The following is a 15766-nucleotide window of genomic DNA, read 5'->3' on the forward strand; positions in this document are numbered from 1 at the left end:
ACGTAGGTCTACGTTGCTCGCCTGTGAGGGTTTAGGGAGCGAGCGCGCGCCGCCGGAGGCGCGCTCCCGCTCCCGCGTGGTCACGGACCCCCCCGCGCGTGTGACCGGCGGACCCGATCGCCGCCGGCCACTCTGCGATCGGCGGGGGAGAGGGAGAAAGTCAGGCAGCTTGTGTAAACAAGCTGCCTGTCATTCTCCTCTCTGTATGAGAGATGATCACATGGATCTACTATGTAGATCCATTGATCACTCTGCATACAGTTGAAGCCACAGCCAATCACAGTTAGAATCACGCCCCTAGGGACACACACAGCCCCTCCCTCTCAAATAAAGTTAACCCCTTCACTACCAGTGTATTTTTACAGTAACAGTGCATATATATAGCACTGATTACTGTAGAAATGTCACTGGTAACCCCAAAAGTGTCAAAAATGTCAGTCAAGGGTCCGATCTGTCCGCCGCAATGTCGCAGTACCGCAAAAAAAAAAATCGCAGATCGCCGCCATTACGCGTTAAAAAAAAAAACAACAAAAATGACAAAAATCTTTCCCTTTGTTAGTAAACGCAATAACTTTTGCGCAAACCAATCAAAATACGCTTTTTGCGATTTTTTTTACCAAACATAGGTAGCATAAAACAAATTGGCCGAAAATATTAAAAAATTTTGATTTTTACATTTTTTTTGGGGGGAATTTCATATAAAAAAAAGGGAAAAATATTGTTATTTTTGCAAAATTTACGCTCTTTTTTTGTTTATAGCGCGTGATCAAAAAATCGCACAGGTGATCAAATACCGCCAAAAGAAAGCTCTGTTTGTGGGAAAAAAAGGACGCCAAATTCGTTTAGGTACAGCGTCGCACGACCGTGCAATTGTCCGTTAAAGTCACGCAGTGCCGAATCGCAAAATACCCTCTGGTCGTTTAGCAGCCAAATCCTCCGGGGCTTAAGTGGTTAACCACTTAAGCCCCGGAAGATTTTACCCCCTTCCTGACCAGGGGGTATTTTGCAATTCGGCACTGCGTGATTTTAACGGACAATTGCGCGGTTGTGCGACGCTGTACCCAAATGAAATTCTCCTTTTTTTCCCCACAAACAGAGCTTTCTTTTGGTGGTATTTGATCACCTGTGCGATTTTTCGATCATGCGATATAAACAAAAAAACAGCGACAATTTTGCAAAAATAATATTTTCAAATTTTTTTATATGAAATTCCCCCCCAAAAAAAATGTAAAATCAAAATTTTTTTAAATTTTTGGCCAATTTGTTTTCTGCTACCTATGTTTGGTAAAAAAAATCACAATAAGCGTATTTTGATTGGTTTGCGCAAAAGTTATTGCGTTTACTAACTAAGGGAAAGATTTTTGTCATTTTTGTTGTTTTTTTTTTTTAACGCGTAATGGGGGCGATTTTTTTTGCGGTACTGCGACATTGCGGCGGACAGATCGGACCCTTGACTGACATTTTTGACACTTTTGGGGGTACCAGTGACATTACTACAGTAATCAGTGCTATACATATGCACTGTTACTGTAAAAATGACACTGGGAGGGAAGGGGTTAACTTTATTGTAGAGGGAGGGGTTAAGTGTGTCCCTAGCGGCGTGTTTCTAACTGTCATTGGATGTGGCTAGTGGTGTAATAGCACAGATCAACGGTCCTACATAGCAGGACCGAGTGATCTGTGTTTTTACACAGGGGAGAATGACAGGCGGCTTTGTTTACACTAGCCGCCTGCCTTTCTCCCTCTCTGCTCGACGATCGCGAGTGACCGGCGGACATTGGGTCCGCCGGTCACACGCGCCGGCTTCGTCGGGTATGAGCGGGGGCGGGAGCACGCCTCCGGCGTCGCGTACTCACCCCCCTATTCGCTCCCAAGCTAGTGACGTACCGGTACGTCACTAGCCTGGGAGGGGCTGACCGCCGCCGTATATAGTCGGGCGGCGGTCGGCAAGTGGTTAAACATAAGCATCTCAAAGTTTGTACAATGCTATAACTTTTGTGCAAACCAATCAATATACGCTTTGTGGGATTATTTTTTACCAAAATATGTAGCAGAAAACATATTGGCACAAATTGATGAAGAAATTTGATTGACGTGGGAATGTTTTATAGCAGAAAGTAAAAAATTTATTTTTTTTCTTCAACATTTTTGTTTATCGCTCAAAAAATGTAAAACGCAGAGGCTATTAAATACCACCAAAAGAAAGATCTATTTTTGGTATAAAAAAAAAGGATACATTTTATTTGGGTACAGCGTTGCATGACAGCGCAATTGTCAGTTAAAGTAACGCAGTGCCGTATTGCAAGAAATGGCCTGGTCACCCCTGGGGTTTAAATCTTCCAGAGGTCAAGCGGTTAAAATGATAATAAAGACAATTAAAAAAAAAGAAAAAAAAACATGTTTTACTTACCTTGGTTTTGCACAGAGCAGCCCCGATCTCTTCTTGAGTCCCTTGCCAGGGCTCTTGGCCCCTCCCTTCTGCCGAGTGCCCCCATTGCAAGCAGCTTGCAATGGGGGTACCCAAGCAGGGTCGCTCCAATGCCACTGCTCTGCATGTCCAGTCACACACAGCGCTGCGGCTCAGCCCCACCCTTTATTTCTCACTGGCTCAATGGCTCCCGCTGCTGTCTCAGCCAATGAGGAGGGAGTCCCCGGAGAGCCAAGGCTCTCATGCACGCTTCTGGATTGCGATTGGACTTTGGTAAGCATTAGGGGGTGCTGGGGGAAGAGCTGCACAGCGAATGTTTTTTTATACCTTCATGCATAAAATGCATGAAGGTAAAAAAACCTTGAGCATTTAGAACCACTTTAAGAAAAGTGACAGACTGTGGTATACTGTAGATGTATTGTAATTTTTGGTTCTGTTGCCTTAACCACTTTAAGACCGAAGGGATTTGCCCCCTTAATGACCAGGCCACTTTTTTCAACTTGGCACTGCGTGACTTTAACTGACAATTGCGCGGTCATGCAATGCTTTACCCAAACGAAATTTACGTTCTTTTTTTCCCACAAATAGAGATTTCTTTTGGTGGTATTTGATCACCTCTGCAATTTTAATTTTTTGCGCTATAAACAAAAAAAAGAGCGACAATTATGAAAAAAATATATATTTTTCACATTCTGCTATAAAACATTCTTAAAAAAAAAAAAAAAATCTAAATTTTTAGGCCATTGTAGGCCAATTTGTTTTCTGCTACATATTTTTGGTAAAAAAAAAAAAAATCGCAATAAGCGTATTTTGATTGGTTTGCGCAAAAGTTATCGCATCTACTAACTACGGGAAAGATTTGTCTTTTTTTTTTTTTACTAGTAATGGCGGCAATCTGCAATTTTTTTTTGTGGGACTGCGACATTGCGGCGGACAGATTGGACCCCTAACTGACATTTTTGACACTTTTGGGGGACCAGTGACATTACTACAGTAATCAGTGCTATAAATATGCACTGTTACTGTAATAATGACACTGGCAGGGAAGGGGTTAACATTGTGGGTGATCAAGGGGTTAAATTTGAGCCTAGGGGAGTGATTCTAATTGGAGGGGCGTGGCTTGTGGAATGACCATAGAGACCTGCGATCCTATATAGAAGGATCACATGGGCTCTATGAACATTCCATGGAGAAGAATGGTCAGCTGTTTTTACAACTTCTGACCGTTCTCTCTCAGTGGGGAACGATCACGGGTGTCAGGCGGCAATCAGAGTCGCCTGACCCATGCATCGGCTTCCCCGCTGCTGACTGGGGGGCGGGAGCGTGCCGCCGGCAGCGCACGCTCGCCTCCTAGCCTCCTGCGCGAGACCGACGTAGACCTACGTCGGTTTGCGCAGGAGAGCCACCCTGCCGCAGTAAATAGGCAGCGGGTGGTCAGGAAGAGGTTAAGAGAACAATATGTGTGTGTGTGTATATATATCAGCGCTGCTATAAAACTTGTGCCCAAATGCCAACAATAAAATACTAAACAATATAATGTGCAAAACTTGTGCCTTAAAGTGCTCCGAATCACAGTGTAAATGAATATTCACAATATTAATATGTGCATACTTCAACAGATACTGTGTAAATACCAATAAATATTAAATAAATATTCACAGTAGTAACCATATGTGCATACTCCAACAGATACTGTGTACAATACCAATAAATATTAAATAATTGATATTCTCATTAAGTGGCAAATATTATACTCTTAAAGTGCAAGAAATAATCATAATAATTTGATAAACAATGTCCTTCAATTAATGCAAAGTGCTCAGTGCTCTGATAATATATTGATGTCAGTTCCACATAAATCAGAAAAGTGCTCTGTGCTCAGATGATATGTATTGCTGACAGTTCTACACAAAGTGCTCAGTGCTTGGTACCTCCGCTGTGTCCTCCCTTCTCAGTTCCCCACTCACCGGACAAATGGGGTAAATGAGCCTGTAGTATCAATCCCCTCCTCAGATAGGATGGATAGAAAGCGGGTGGTATGACCATACACCAACACTTAATGCTGGCAGCAGTAGTGTGGCAGTAACATAAGCTCCTGAATTCCTGGGTTAACCTATTTAGCTCCTCCTCTGGAGGACGCGCTGCATGCTGCTCTCTCCTTGGAGGAATTGCCTGCTATTTTATCTTATGCCCTATGTCCGGCTATGTATGGGACAGGTATACTCTATATTTTGATTACCTGATATCTTTCTAATTGGCCATAAGCAGTGCGTGCTCCTCCAGCTGCCTCAGCAGGTCACCCCTCGTGATTACTAATCATACTATTGGTTTACTACCCTCCTGGTGCCTTTTGGTTGGCTCCAGCAACATCTTCCTATGGAATCTATATTCCAAACAGCTCCGGATGAAGTCTGAACACCAGGCGAAACATGTAGAGCAATTGGACATATTGGTTTACTTCCCTTTGGAAGCTGTTACTGTATTGTACAGGACGCTCTGCGTTGCCTGCACCGTGGTGCGGCTCGTTTGCAGCGTATAGCGTCCTTTTTCCCTTGTTTATCATCCAAATGTATATTTTGTATTGTTCGTTGCATTGTATGTCCTAGGTGGTGAGGTTTTTTCCCCCATTCACCCATCACTTGTATCCTCTGATCAATGGTCTCCGCCCATTTTTGGTCGGTCGACATATACTTCTGTGGTTTTAATACCTATCCAAAATAAAGCGTTGTTTTTTATTATGGTGCCTTCAAAGTCCATTTATTCTTCCCCCATTTTGTATTTTACACAGTATCTGTTGAAGTATGCACATATTAATATTGTGAATATTCATTTACACTGTGATTCGGAGCACTTTAAGGCACAAGTTTGCACATTATATTGTTTAGTATTTTATTGTTGGCATTTGGGCACAAGTTTTATAGCAGCGCTGATATCTGATATATATATATATATATATATATATATATATATATATATATATATATACACACACACATCTATAAAAAGGTTCCCCTTTTTTGATCAGCAGCAGCTTATTCTCATACATAGATTTAGTGTGCCAATTTTCCTGAGCGCAAGTACCCACACTCATTAAGAGAACAATATGTACTTACCTAGCTATGTATGCTCTCAATAGTAGGGACTAGGTTGTCATGCCATGCACAAAGAATACATTTTAGAAACTGCAGGGCTTAGCTTTGCTATGGGGTGCTGTATTGCACAGCAGTTTACATTATTATTCTAAGAGTCGGTTCACACTGGGGCGACACAACTCTGTACTACTTCGGGGGCGACTTGTGCATTCCCATGCACCACGACTTCGGAGCGACTTGCATGGACTTCACATAATGGAAGTCTATGCAAGTCGCTCCGAGGTCGCCCCGAAGTAGTACAGGACCCTTTTTCTAAGTTGGAGCTACTTGTGTCGCTCCTATAAGAACGGGTCCTGTAGCAGTCAATGGACTGCGAGGGAGCGCGACTTGTCAGGCTGACAAGTCGCCTGACAAGTCGCGCTAGTGTGGAAAAAAACATACCCGTGAGAAAACCATACCCTCGCCACTTCCGGTGCACCTACGGAGGGTATGGATTTCTCACGGTACTTACACTTGCCGCTATTACATTAAAACAGCTCCTCTGCAACATAAATCATCTCCGCTCCTTCCCCTCTCACTTCCCTGCTCTCGGCTAATAAATATAAAAGCGCATCACGGAGCCGACATCTCCGTCATTTCGAATTCATACACCCGCCGCCGCTTTTATATTTACTAGACGACATCAGGGAGGTGACAGGGATAGCAGAGGAGATGATTGATGTTGCAGCCGACTGTTTTTATGTAACCGCCGCAAGTATAACATTACACACAATACCGTGATTATTTAATTCCCTCTGAGCATGCGCACTCCTCAACTTCGCAGCTGTTCAATTGTGTTTTCGGGGCTCTGAGCATGCGCACTGTTACGCTGCTCAGCTGTTTCGGACAGGAAGTGACGCGGGTATGGTAATCTAACGAGGTATGGAATTCTAACGTTACACCGGGTCTAAAGGATTAATGTTGTTCCAAATACTGTTACTACCGAGCAGAAGATACAAAATACCATTATGTTGAATAATTTTGGGAACGTATTTAAACAAACAAACAAATTGACCTTTGGTAGTCATATTTACTCTAATATGGTAGTCATATTTACTCTAATAAGGCACTTGATCATTGGAGGCCACATCAGTTAAGAACTGGTGGGGGAATAAAATTTGCACCTATGCTTAAAGCTCTTTAGTACCAAAGTTATTTTCTAAATAGAGAAACATCTATATACTTTGGCCTCTTGCATACCAGCAACAAAAGGTAATGCTGGGCACATTAGCCAAGCCCTCCCTGGTGCTCAGTATATGAAAGCTGTATGGAGATATAGTTCACAATAACCTAGAGCCACAGACCATGTCAATATGCAAAAGTCACATTTAACAGAAATTTACTAAAGTTCCATCACATTACCCCACACTTTCTCTCTGTTGTTCTCTTTCCTTATTTTTATACCAACTTCTACCGTGGCCCTTCTACCATGGCCCTTCATGAGTCCCCAATTGAAATTATAATAAGCACATAAATGTTATTCATGGTGATATGATATGATGTATTCAGAAATCACTATTACATGAGCACTTCTACCATATATGCATTTTCCAATACTATGTTTACACATTGTAATGTGCAGTGGCAATTGAACTGTCAACGTAAAATATGTGAATATGACATTTATAAATTAATTAGAGCAAAATCTGTCCCTACTACCAATACTTAGGAAAAGTATCTTACCAAGCAGACTTGCATAGGATTCACTGAATTGTCCCCAGCGCTCTGGATGACGAGGAGAAGAGATCAATAAGGGCTCTGCTCTTCCTGACCAATACAGGTTAGTACGTCCATTAGGAAATGGGATTCCATTGTCAGAGCTGAATATTACAAGAGTATCATTCTCATGTCCGGAACTACGCAGTTCAGAGAGGATCAGACCTATTCCTGTAATGCACAATGAGAGATTATTGGTCTCTATTATCAATGTGTCAGTGAGGTTGTTTTACATACAGCATCTAGGCAAAAAGTAAACTGGCATCCCTAGGATGCAACACTGTATTAATATCTTTAATAATTTAAAAAACTAGTAGTGCCATGTGTGTAGGGACAATTTCAAAACCATATTGCCAGAGCCACAACTTTACTATATTATGTGTACTGGATCAGTGCTAAGGTATTGGAGAGGTGCCAAAATCAAAGCACTGTTATAAACTGGCCATATGTTTGAAAAATACCCTAAGGTTTTTGAAAATTCAAAGAATATCAATAAAAAGATGCAAAGGAAGGAGTTCAGGTCCACTACATTTCAAAAGAATTACCGGTAGTAAATTCATATCTAGGCAGTTGACTCTATATCAAATTCTCTACTTTTCCTGTGATCTTGAGCCTGGCTCCTTCTGCCTCCCTATTTGTCTTTTGATGCAGTAGATGGCCTCATTGAACAATAAAGAGGCTACGAATATGGGATAAAACTCAACATTTACAGGAAAAGTAGAAACTATACCCATTTGTGATGTCTTGTCATGTTGACAACAATATCCTATTATCAGGGTTGTGCCAGGGCCTGATCATATGTTCTAAACATACAGTATTTATTAAAGTGCTACATTTTTTGTATATTAAAAACAGGATTTTTTTTTACCATAAAATCTTTTGATAGTCATTAAGGGGCACAGGGTAGAAGTAATTGTGAGACACTGGATAATGTTGATGCCAACAGGAGATCAGACACTGACAAACAAAGCTGTAAGACAGCCAGGTATAACCTTTCTCACTACCATCATGCTTTAGTTCTGTGGAAAAGCAAGTACAGGAATTGATCATAACAGATGAGTGAGACCTGTGCCTCTTTATGAACTCCAATAAAATGGTTCTATGGCAAATCAAAAAGCCTGTGGTCCTAATTGTTCTTTAAGGGACATAGGGAAGAAGTAATTGTGAGACACTGGAATGTTCAAAAGCAGAAATGAGCAACAAAGTCAAAATACTAACAGGCCCACAAGGTAACAGAGGGGGTTAAATAAAGCTTACAGACACTTGAAGAACCTTAAGACCAAAACTGGCATCAGTTGAGACCTGGACATCCATTTTGTAAAACCTAACAAACGTGCAAATGGAAGGCCAGGTGGAAGACTTGCAATTATGAGAAACAGATGTAGGATGTGAAAATCCTTTGAAACTCTTAACTAATCTAGAGTAGTGTGCTTTGACAAGAAGGGATAATATCTGTCCTTAAGTCTATAGACTTCAATGATGAGCGAACGAATCCACTTGGAATTGGTGGAACGCGAAGCAGGCTGTACCTTACTGAGACCCTCAGGAATGATGAAGAGAGCCAGTCCATCTAGAAGAAGCTATAGCTAAGAGATAGTCATGAACAGTACATACCCCATGCAGACAACAGAGGGAAATTTCCTTGTGTTGTCCTGGATTAGGAAAAAAGAAATCAACTTGGGAAGAAAAGGGCCCAAGGCATCAAGACAACCTTACCTATATGTAGCAAAAGAAAAAAGTTCTTTACAGGTTAGGGCCACCAACTCAGAAACTCACCTTGCAGAGATAATGTTAACCAGGATGGCAACCTTCTGAGTTAAGAGTAGAGAAGGAATATCCTGGATAGGTTCATAGAGCAGTTTCTGAAGGAAAGACAGAACTAGTCTGATCCGACAGCAACACTGGGGGACCGGGGTTGGGGGTAATTTGAGCAACATTCTGGATGAAGAATCTCACTAAGGTGTGAGAGGGAAGAGGTCTTTGAAAGAATATCAGGACTGAAAATTTGGTGCTTGATGGAATCCAAACTAAATTTTGAATCTTGGAAAAAGACAAGGTACGTCCCACAGAGTACTTACTGGGATTGTATGTTCCTTGCCTTTCACCATGAGAAAAATGATTTTCAGGTGTGATGGTAGATTTAGAGAGAAGTTATTTGCCTATCTTTGAGAAGTGTAGGGATGACCAAATCTGGTAAGTCCCTGTGTTTTTAGGACCTGAGCTTCATAAGCTAGGCTGTTAAAGCCAGCGACTGAGAAGCAGAGTTTTAAACCTTTCCTTGGGACGCAAGATCCAGGCAATCTGGTAAAACCTAGGGGTGTCCACCAGTAATCTGATGATATCAAACTGCCACATATGCCTATGCCAGTTCAGTGTGATGTGTATCACTGGAATATCCTCCACCTCGATCCAGTAAAGCAGTCAAGACAGGGTATTTAGATTAAAGGCGTAGTTGACATTGAGCTGATTCCACACAAGTCATCAAAGCATCCACTACCATGGCTAAAAGGATCCCAGAAACTGGAGAAAGCATGTTCAGTTTTTTGTTGAACCTGAAGTCAGGAGGTCCCTGTCAGGTGTTTCCCACCTGCAACAGAGGACTTTAAACAGCTCTAGGTGAAGAAACCATTCTCCTGAATCCAGACATTTTCAACTGAGAAAGTCCCATCTGCAATGTGAAGTTTTACCCAAGTCAGAATCTGGCCAGTATTTCTTTGGAGCTTTGAGACTTTTGGTTGCTCCCTGATTGCTGATCCAAACCACAGATGTGGCATAACTTAATCCTGGTTGGATGACTCTGTAATCTCTCTGGCCTGTTCTAGATAAATCTGAATAATGAACATAGAATACACCAAAACCTTTTGAGACCAGAAGGCACCATTGATCTAAACGCATGTTTTTATTTACGTTTATAGTCCTCAGTTATATGCTTTTGTCCAGACCCCATCAGTAGTTATGAGGGAAGCAGAGTCTAAATTAGCAGAAGATAAGGGACTAATTAAAATGTTTGACAAGAGCGATACGCACCCTAATAGGTATATTATTGTTCTATGCTAGGAAGGCGATAGTCCTTCAGTGGAAATCACACCTCCCCCCAACCATGGGCTTTTGGAAGGGACTGGTTAATGCTGTGGTGCCATTGTACAAGGCGACCTATATTTCCAGAAATTGCCCTAAGAAATATGAAAAGTTCTGGCAGGTATGGGTTACATCTACGGTAAATGAGCGGGACTCGGAGCCGGGGTTCCGGTGGGGTGAGCCGCGAGGGGAGAGACAATAAGGTTTCCTGACTTTGTTTCTGAACCATTTTTCATGCGCTGTAACTAAATGGTGGGTACAGAGCAGTTCGTGTGTGGGGGGTCATTGTTAGTGACCTCCAGTGGTTGGGTTATGTTTGTGTTTTTATGTGTTGTGGTTATTGGCCGGGGTATGCCCCTGAGGCCATGTTTTGCTTTTGCATAAATCAATAAAAAGAATTTATAAAAAAAAAAAAAAAAAAAAATGTTTGATAAGAAAGCAGGTAAATTATTTTATGTCTGGCTAGAGGACCGGAATGATCCTCCCTCTTTTATGGCTGCCAGGCTCTTGTCAGACAGGAATTCTTCAGTTAAACCTGATACTAAGAAGAGTTACAAAGACATGTCAAAAGAAGGCCTAGAGAATACGGTTCAATACGGAAAATTGGATATCCCTTCCTTATCCATTGCCTGATAATTAAAAGAAATATCAGACTTAAATGAAGACGTAATGGATGAGAGCGAGAGAGACCGACCAGTAATGTATATCTCCACACCACGTGATTCAGTGAATAAAGTAACCGAGAAAACCCTCCACAATGCGGGACTATTGTAGGCACCACGGACATGGGCGTCCGCAGAACTTTTTTCAGAGGGGGGCATTATTTTAAGGTCACCCATGCTACGCCCCTTTTCAACAATGTCATGAAGGGGAGGGGCTTAGTCATTATACTTATTTTGAGTATTTATTTTTAAAGAGCAAACACCAGCATTTATTTTTAAAGCATTTGTTAACCTAAAAAAATAATAAAATGGATCCTGTTCCCTTAAAGCATGTTATTATACAGCTTTGCTGTGTAATTTGTTCCCTTCTATCACCTAAAATACCTGGCTGATCCTGCCTGGCTATGTCCTACCTCTGTAAACTGACCACGGTATACCATGGCTGCTGAGCCCTGACACTGTGGTCAGTGTACGTGCCTCCATCATCCGCAGTCCTCTCTCCCCCCACCCTCCCTGCCAGTCAATTTCTGTGTCAGTGACCACCAAACAACCCCCCCCCACCCCACACTCCTGCTGCTGTAATGTCATTTAAAGTTTCATATCCTGTCTACAGTCTGTTTAATAATCATGTGTGCCCTGTGTCTGTGTTTTATAAAAATAAGCCATTCTTTACAATTTTTCAGAGTGCCACTCACCGCTCACGTGACCCGCCGCCTCTCTCCTCCTCTCCCCCTCCCGACTGACATCAGTGAGGAATCCTCGGCCTCGCCCGCTGCAGGCAGCTTTCAGACGGGAAGAGGAGAGAGTTGGCGGGTCACGTGAGTGGCGCTCGCTCCTCTGAAAACTGGTAAAGAACAGCTTATTTTTTAAAACACAGACACACAGGCACACAGGATTATTAAACAGACCAGACAGGATGCTATAAAGTGACATAACAACCACTTGAAAGGGAAAGTTGAGATTCCACGAATGGGGTGTTTGCCCCCTCTTGCCCCTACCTGCGGATGCCCATGACCACGGACAAAACACCACATAGGCACAAAGTATATAAAAAAGTATACATGTTATTGATATATTTTAAAATTGATTACTAAGAAACAAAGAGAATGGGGCTTTAGGTAAATATAGCAGCAAAAAAATCAGCTAGGTAAAATACATGAAGAAATTAAACATCCAAATCTTTGTGTCTAAAATGTATACTTTTTATATAATTTGTGCCTATATGGTGTTTGTCCGTGGTGCCTATAATAGTCCCGCATTGTGGAGGGTTTTCTTTGTTCCTGTATCTATTGGGATGATGGCATTCCCATAGATCCCCACACATACACTCCTCTTTCAGTGATTAAAGGGTCACCATGATGTATAAGAGCAGTTGCAGCTCGTGCCCTACTGCTAGACAAAATAACAGATTTTATTAGGAACACCCATGACCTTGTATGTTCCTCATGCTTTACAATACATCTTTAACCAAGTAAATATGAGATGTGTGAGCAAACAGATCTTATAGATACCCAACTGCTTTTTGTGCCTTCAAATCTCACAGTTAAAAGCGGTTTCATTCTGAATCCTCCTATACTTCTCCTATATACAGTTTTGAATCAGACAATTGCACTACCAGATGCAGTTCTCTGGGTGCAAGTTAAACAGTAGAGAAGTGTCACATCCTTATAACTTGAGTTGAATAGGACAGTAAAAAAACATGCACAAGGATAAAATAAGAATAAAATTTTATTACTATACATTTTATTAATATACATTTTACCCTATCCATGCTAAGTGGGCTATATATAAGATACTTGAGTTATGGACTTTCATGAGTCCATTTTATAACCGGTGAGCGGCCCTTGTCCTTCTCCTTTTCTATTTATCCACTTTTCTATCCTTTTATTATGTTGCATGGTTTTTACTAATACCTCTTCTATCTTCTTAATACATCCATCTGTTTTGAGATTGTTTCTTTCCTCTTTGTTTTTTTTTGTTTTTTTCAATTTTCTTTTTTCCTCTTGCTAAATGTGGATACACCTCTTTGGTATCTATGATCCTAATCCACGGGTGTCTATTTGGTGTTAGCTGCTGCACGAGATGTATGCCTTTGTTTTCTACAGACTTTGTCTCTCCTTGGGAAATTATCAATTTAATCTTGGGTCTTGCACCTCTCAAAACCACCACTTGGTGGAGCCATTTGGCTTCCCAATCAGTCGGACTATACCTTTATTTATATGGACTGATTGTTGTTGTCGCTGGATAATTGATTTTTGCTAATCATAAAAAACTTTTTTACTGATCGGAATCAAGGTTTATGATTCCTAGACACTTTAGATGGCTCCTGGCTCCTCTGACCCCACCTCCCTTTTTTCTTTGCATTTATACCCATCGCAAGCATGTTGTGATCCAGCATTTTGATCTCTTTATATATATATATTCTATGACCTGTATCTATGGTTTTTTATGGCATGGGCCCCCATGTTTACCAAATATAGGCCGGCTATTACTGTGGTTATCATCCGTTGTGTTTTTGCATAGATTAGTGCAACACACCAATCTGTGAATATAGCTAATGGACTCTTGTCCAAAACTATAGGATTATTTTGCTCTGCGTTTCCTCCTATGTGATTGTATTGTCATCATATGTACTCCAGTTAGATAGAGTGATGAATTGAAAACTCCAGACGAAGCAATTTTGCGAAACATGTTGAGTGTTCTAGCTCAAAGTGACTTCATTAACTACATGTGCCTGTGGTGACCACATCGCCAGATCCGGTCGTAGGACAGCTACACCCACCTGTCTTTTCTGATGGCCTTCCTATGTGGATTTCATCACAGATAACTATGCATTAATATTTCTACCTATGTGTACAATTGTACTGTATTGATACTATTTTGATTGTCAATCACTGAACTGTTGGCGTTTTGCCGCCCTACGGGCGTTCGCCCATATACAGAACACAAAAAAGTAGGAGGTACGCAATCAGAAATAAATCACAACGCTAGTGACATGAACATAGGCACAAACAGTAATAGTCACAACTGGCTTGAACTAATGCAACAAGAAAGGTGGTCAGTAACACCAGTAATGAAGACCCTCTTTAAGAACGTGACACATACCTTTGCGTAGATGGATCTAGATAATACAACTGCATAGTTGCCAACATTTGAAAAACATTTCCAGGGACACTTTGCAGCACAGCTATCCATTACTTACTTGAAAATGTACCACACACCCACTTCCCTGAAGCTCTGCCCACTCTGCATAATTAATCTCCGCCTACTTATCAGATTATAGAGTCTACTCAATAAAGAGAAAATTACAGTAAATTGAAAAGGGAATTTCAAACTGAAGGCCAAAGTAGCTGGAGTAATTGTGTATGCATGCAATGTGAGAGTAAAACGTGTGTGTATTTGTTTGTGCATGCAATGTGAAAGTAAAACGTGTGTGTATTTAAAGGTGGGTGGGGGTTGGTAGACAGGTCAGTGTACTTACCATGCTGGCAGCTTTGCTCTTGTCAGTTTTTTGAAGTTCCCAAGTTTAGGCTCTGCTTCATAGGCGTGCGCACGGGGTGCGCCAGGTGTGCCCAGGCACACCCTAATCACCCTTGTGCCTGCCATGGCCGCCAGCCGCCGATGAGTCTGCTCTGCGGGCTGCGGCTCTCCTCTGCCCCTGGGCTGGCTCACTTGGCGCAGCTCAGCTCCAGACTGAATCCGAGCCAGCGCCGCCCACTGTGGAGAGTGGTGGGGGAGACAGGCGTGCGGTGCGGAGGCTGGAGAGGGACTGTCTGGTCTGGGGCTGGGGGAGGGACTGCCTGTGCAGCGTCCGCCCAGCGCAGCCATCGCAGGAGAGAACCAGGCAGGACTCAGGAGGAGGCAGAGCAGTGAGCAGAGAACGAGCAAGCCGGCCACATGGCGAGGAGGACCACCACAGTCAGTCAGACTCAGCAAGCAATCATTCAGCCATCACCCATCAGCATTCAGCAAGAAGGAGGGGGAGAGAGGCCAGAGAGAGAGCCTGAAGTGATTTGTGTGGAATTATTTTTATTATTATTTTTTTTTTTTACAGATAACTGCCACTAGCACTGGTCACTCTGCATTAATGGATATTAAGGAATGTTTATGGCGCTCTCAGGAGGTGCTAGTCAATACAGTGGCTGCAAATGAGAACAGGTGGCGGGATAAATCAAAAGGAGACACCAGCACATAGGGAATACAACATAAATAAAGTCATAGAAAACCTGGGCACAAGGTGGGGATTAAGAATCCGTGTGCCGGTTTTAAGCAAACAGTGGTGGTGTGCTCTCTTAAATTCAGAGGGAGAGGGGGGGAGAGAGGTGTGTATCCGAGGTGGTCCCTGGGATGGATGGATAGGTTGTCACTCAGGGCAGCTGACCGGAGGAGCGAAGCGGCTCTGTATCAGGAATATAGAAGAGAGGAAAGCGCCTCTTGAGTGTGGTATACAATTTAATGACAAAAATGATAATAGTGACTCACATCTAGGTACTCATTAACTTGTGTGGCGTGGCGTTGTGCTCCGGAGGCTGGAAGTCTGCTCTGTTCTGGTGTAGTCTCGTAGCTTGAGCAGCGTCCGGCAGCGTCTGACGTCACATGCAAAGAAGGGCAGTGAGGGCGATCCGGGCTTCACAACGCGTTTGGGAGCATGCGTCAAATGCCAGGTTCGGGGCATGCGCACTCTTTTTCAAGTCTTGAAAAAGGAGTGCGCATGCCCGAACCTGGCATTTGACGCATGCTCCCAAATGCGT

At 42.4% G+C, this 15766-nt stretch overlaps 1 protein-coding gene across 1 annotated transcript in view; it reads right to left on the reverse strand.

Moving 5' to 3' along the window:
• Positions 1 to 15766, reverse strand: part of SGSH (N-sulfoglucosamine sulfohydrolase) — a 133846-nt gene that overhangs the window by 2978 nt on the left and 115102 nt on the right. Inside the window, exon 7 of the mRNA XM_082272530.1 lies at positions 7243 to 7446. Coding sequence (XP_082128656.1) covers positions 7243 to 7446 — 204 coding nt within the window. The remainder of the gene's footprint in view (positions 1 to 7242; positions 7447 to 15766) is intronic.

This window comes from Pelophylax lessonae (assembly GCF_965119305.1).
Source record: "Pelophylax lessonae genome assembly, chromosome: 11".
Lineage (NCBI taxonomy): Eukaryota > Metazoa > Chordata > Amphibia > Anura > Ranidae > Pelophylax > Pelophylax lessonae.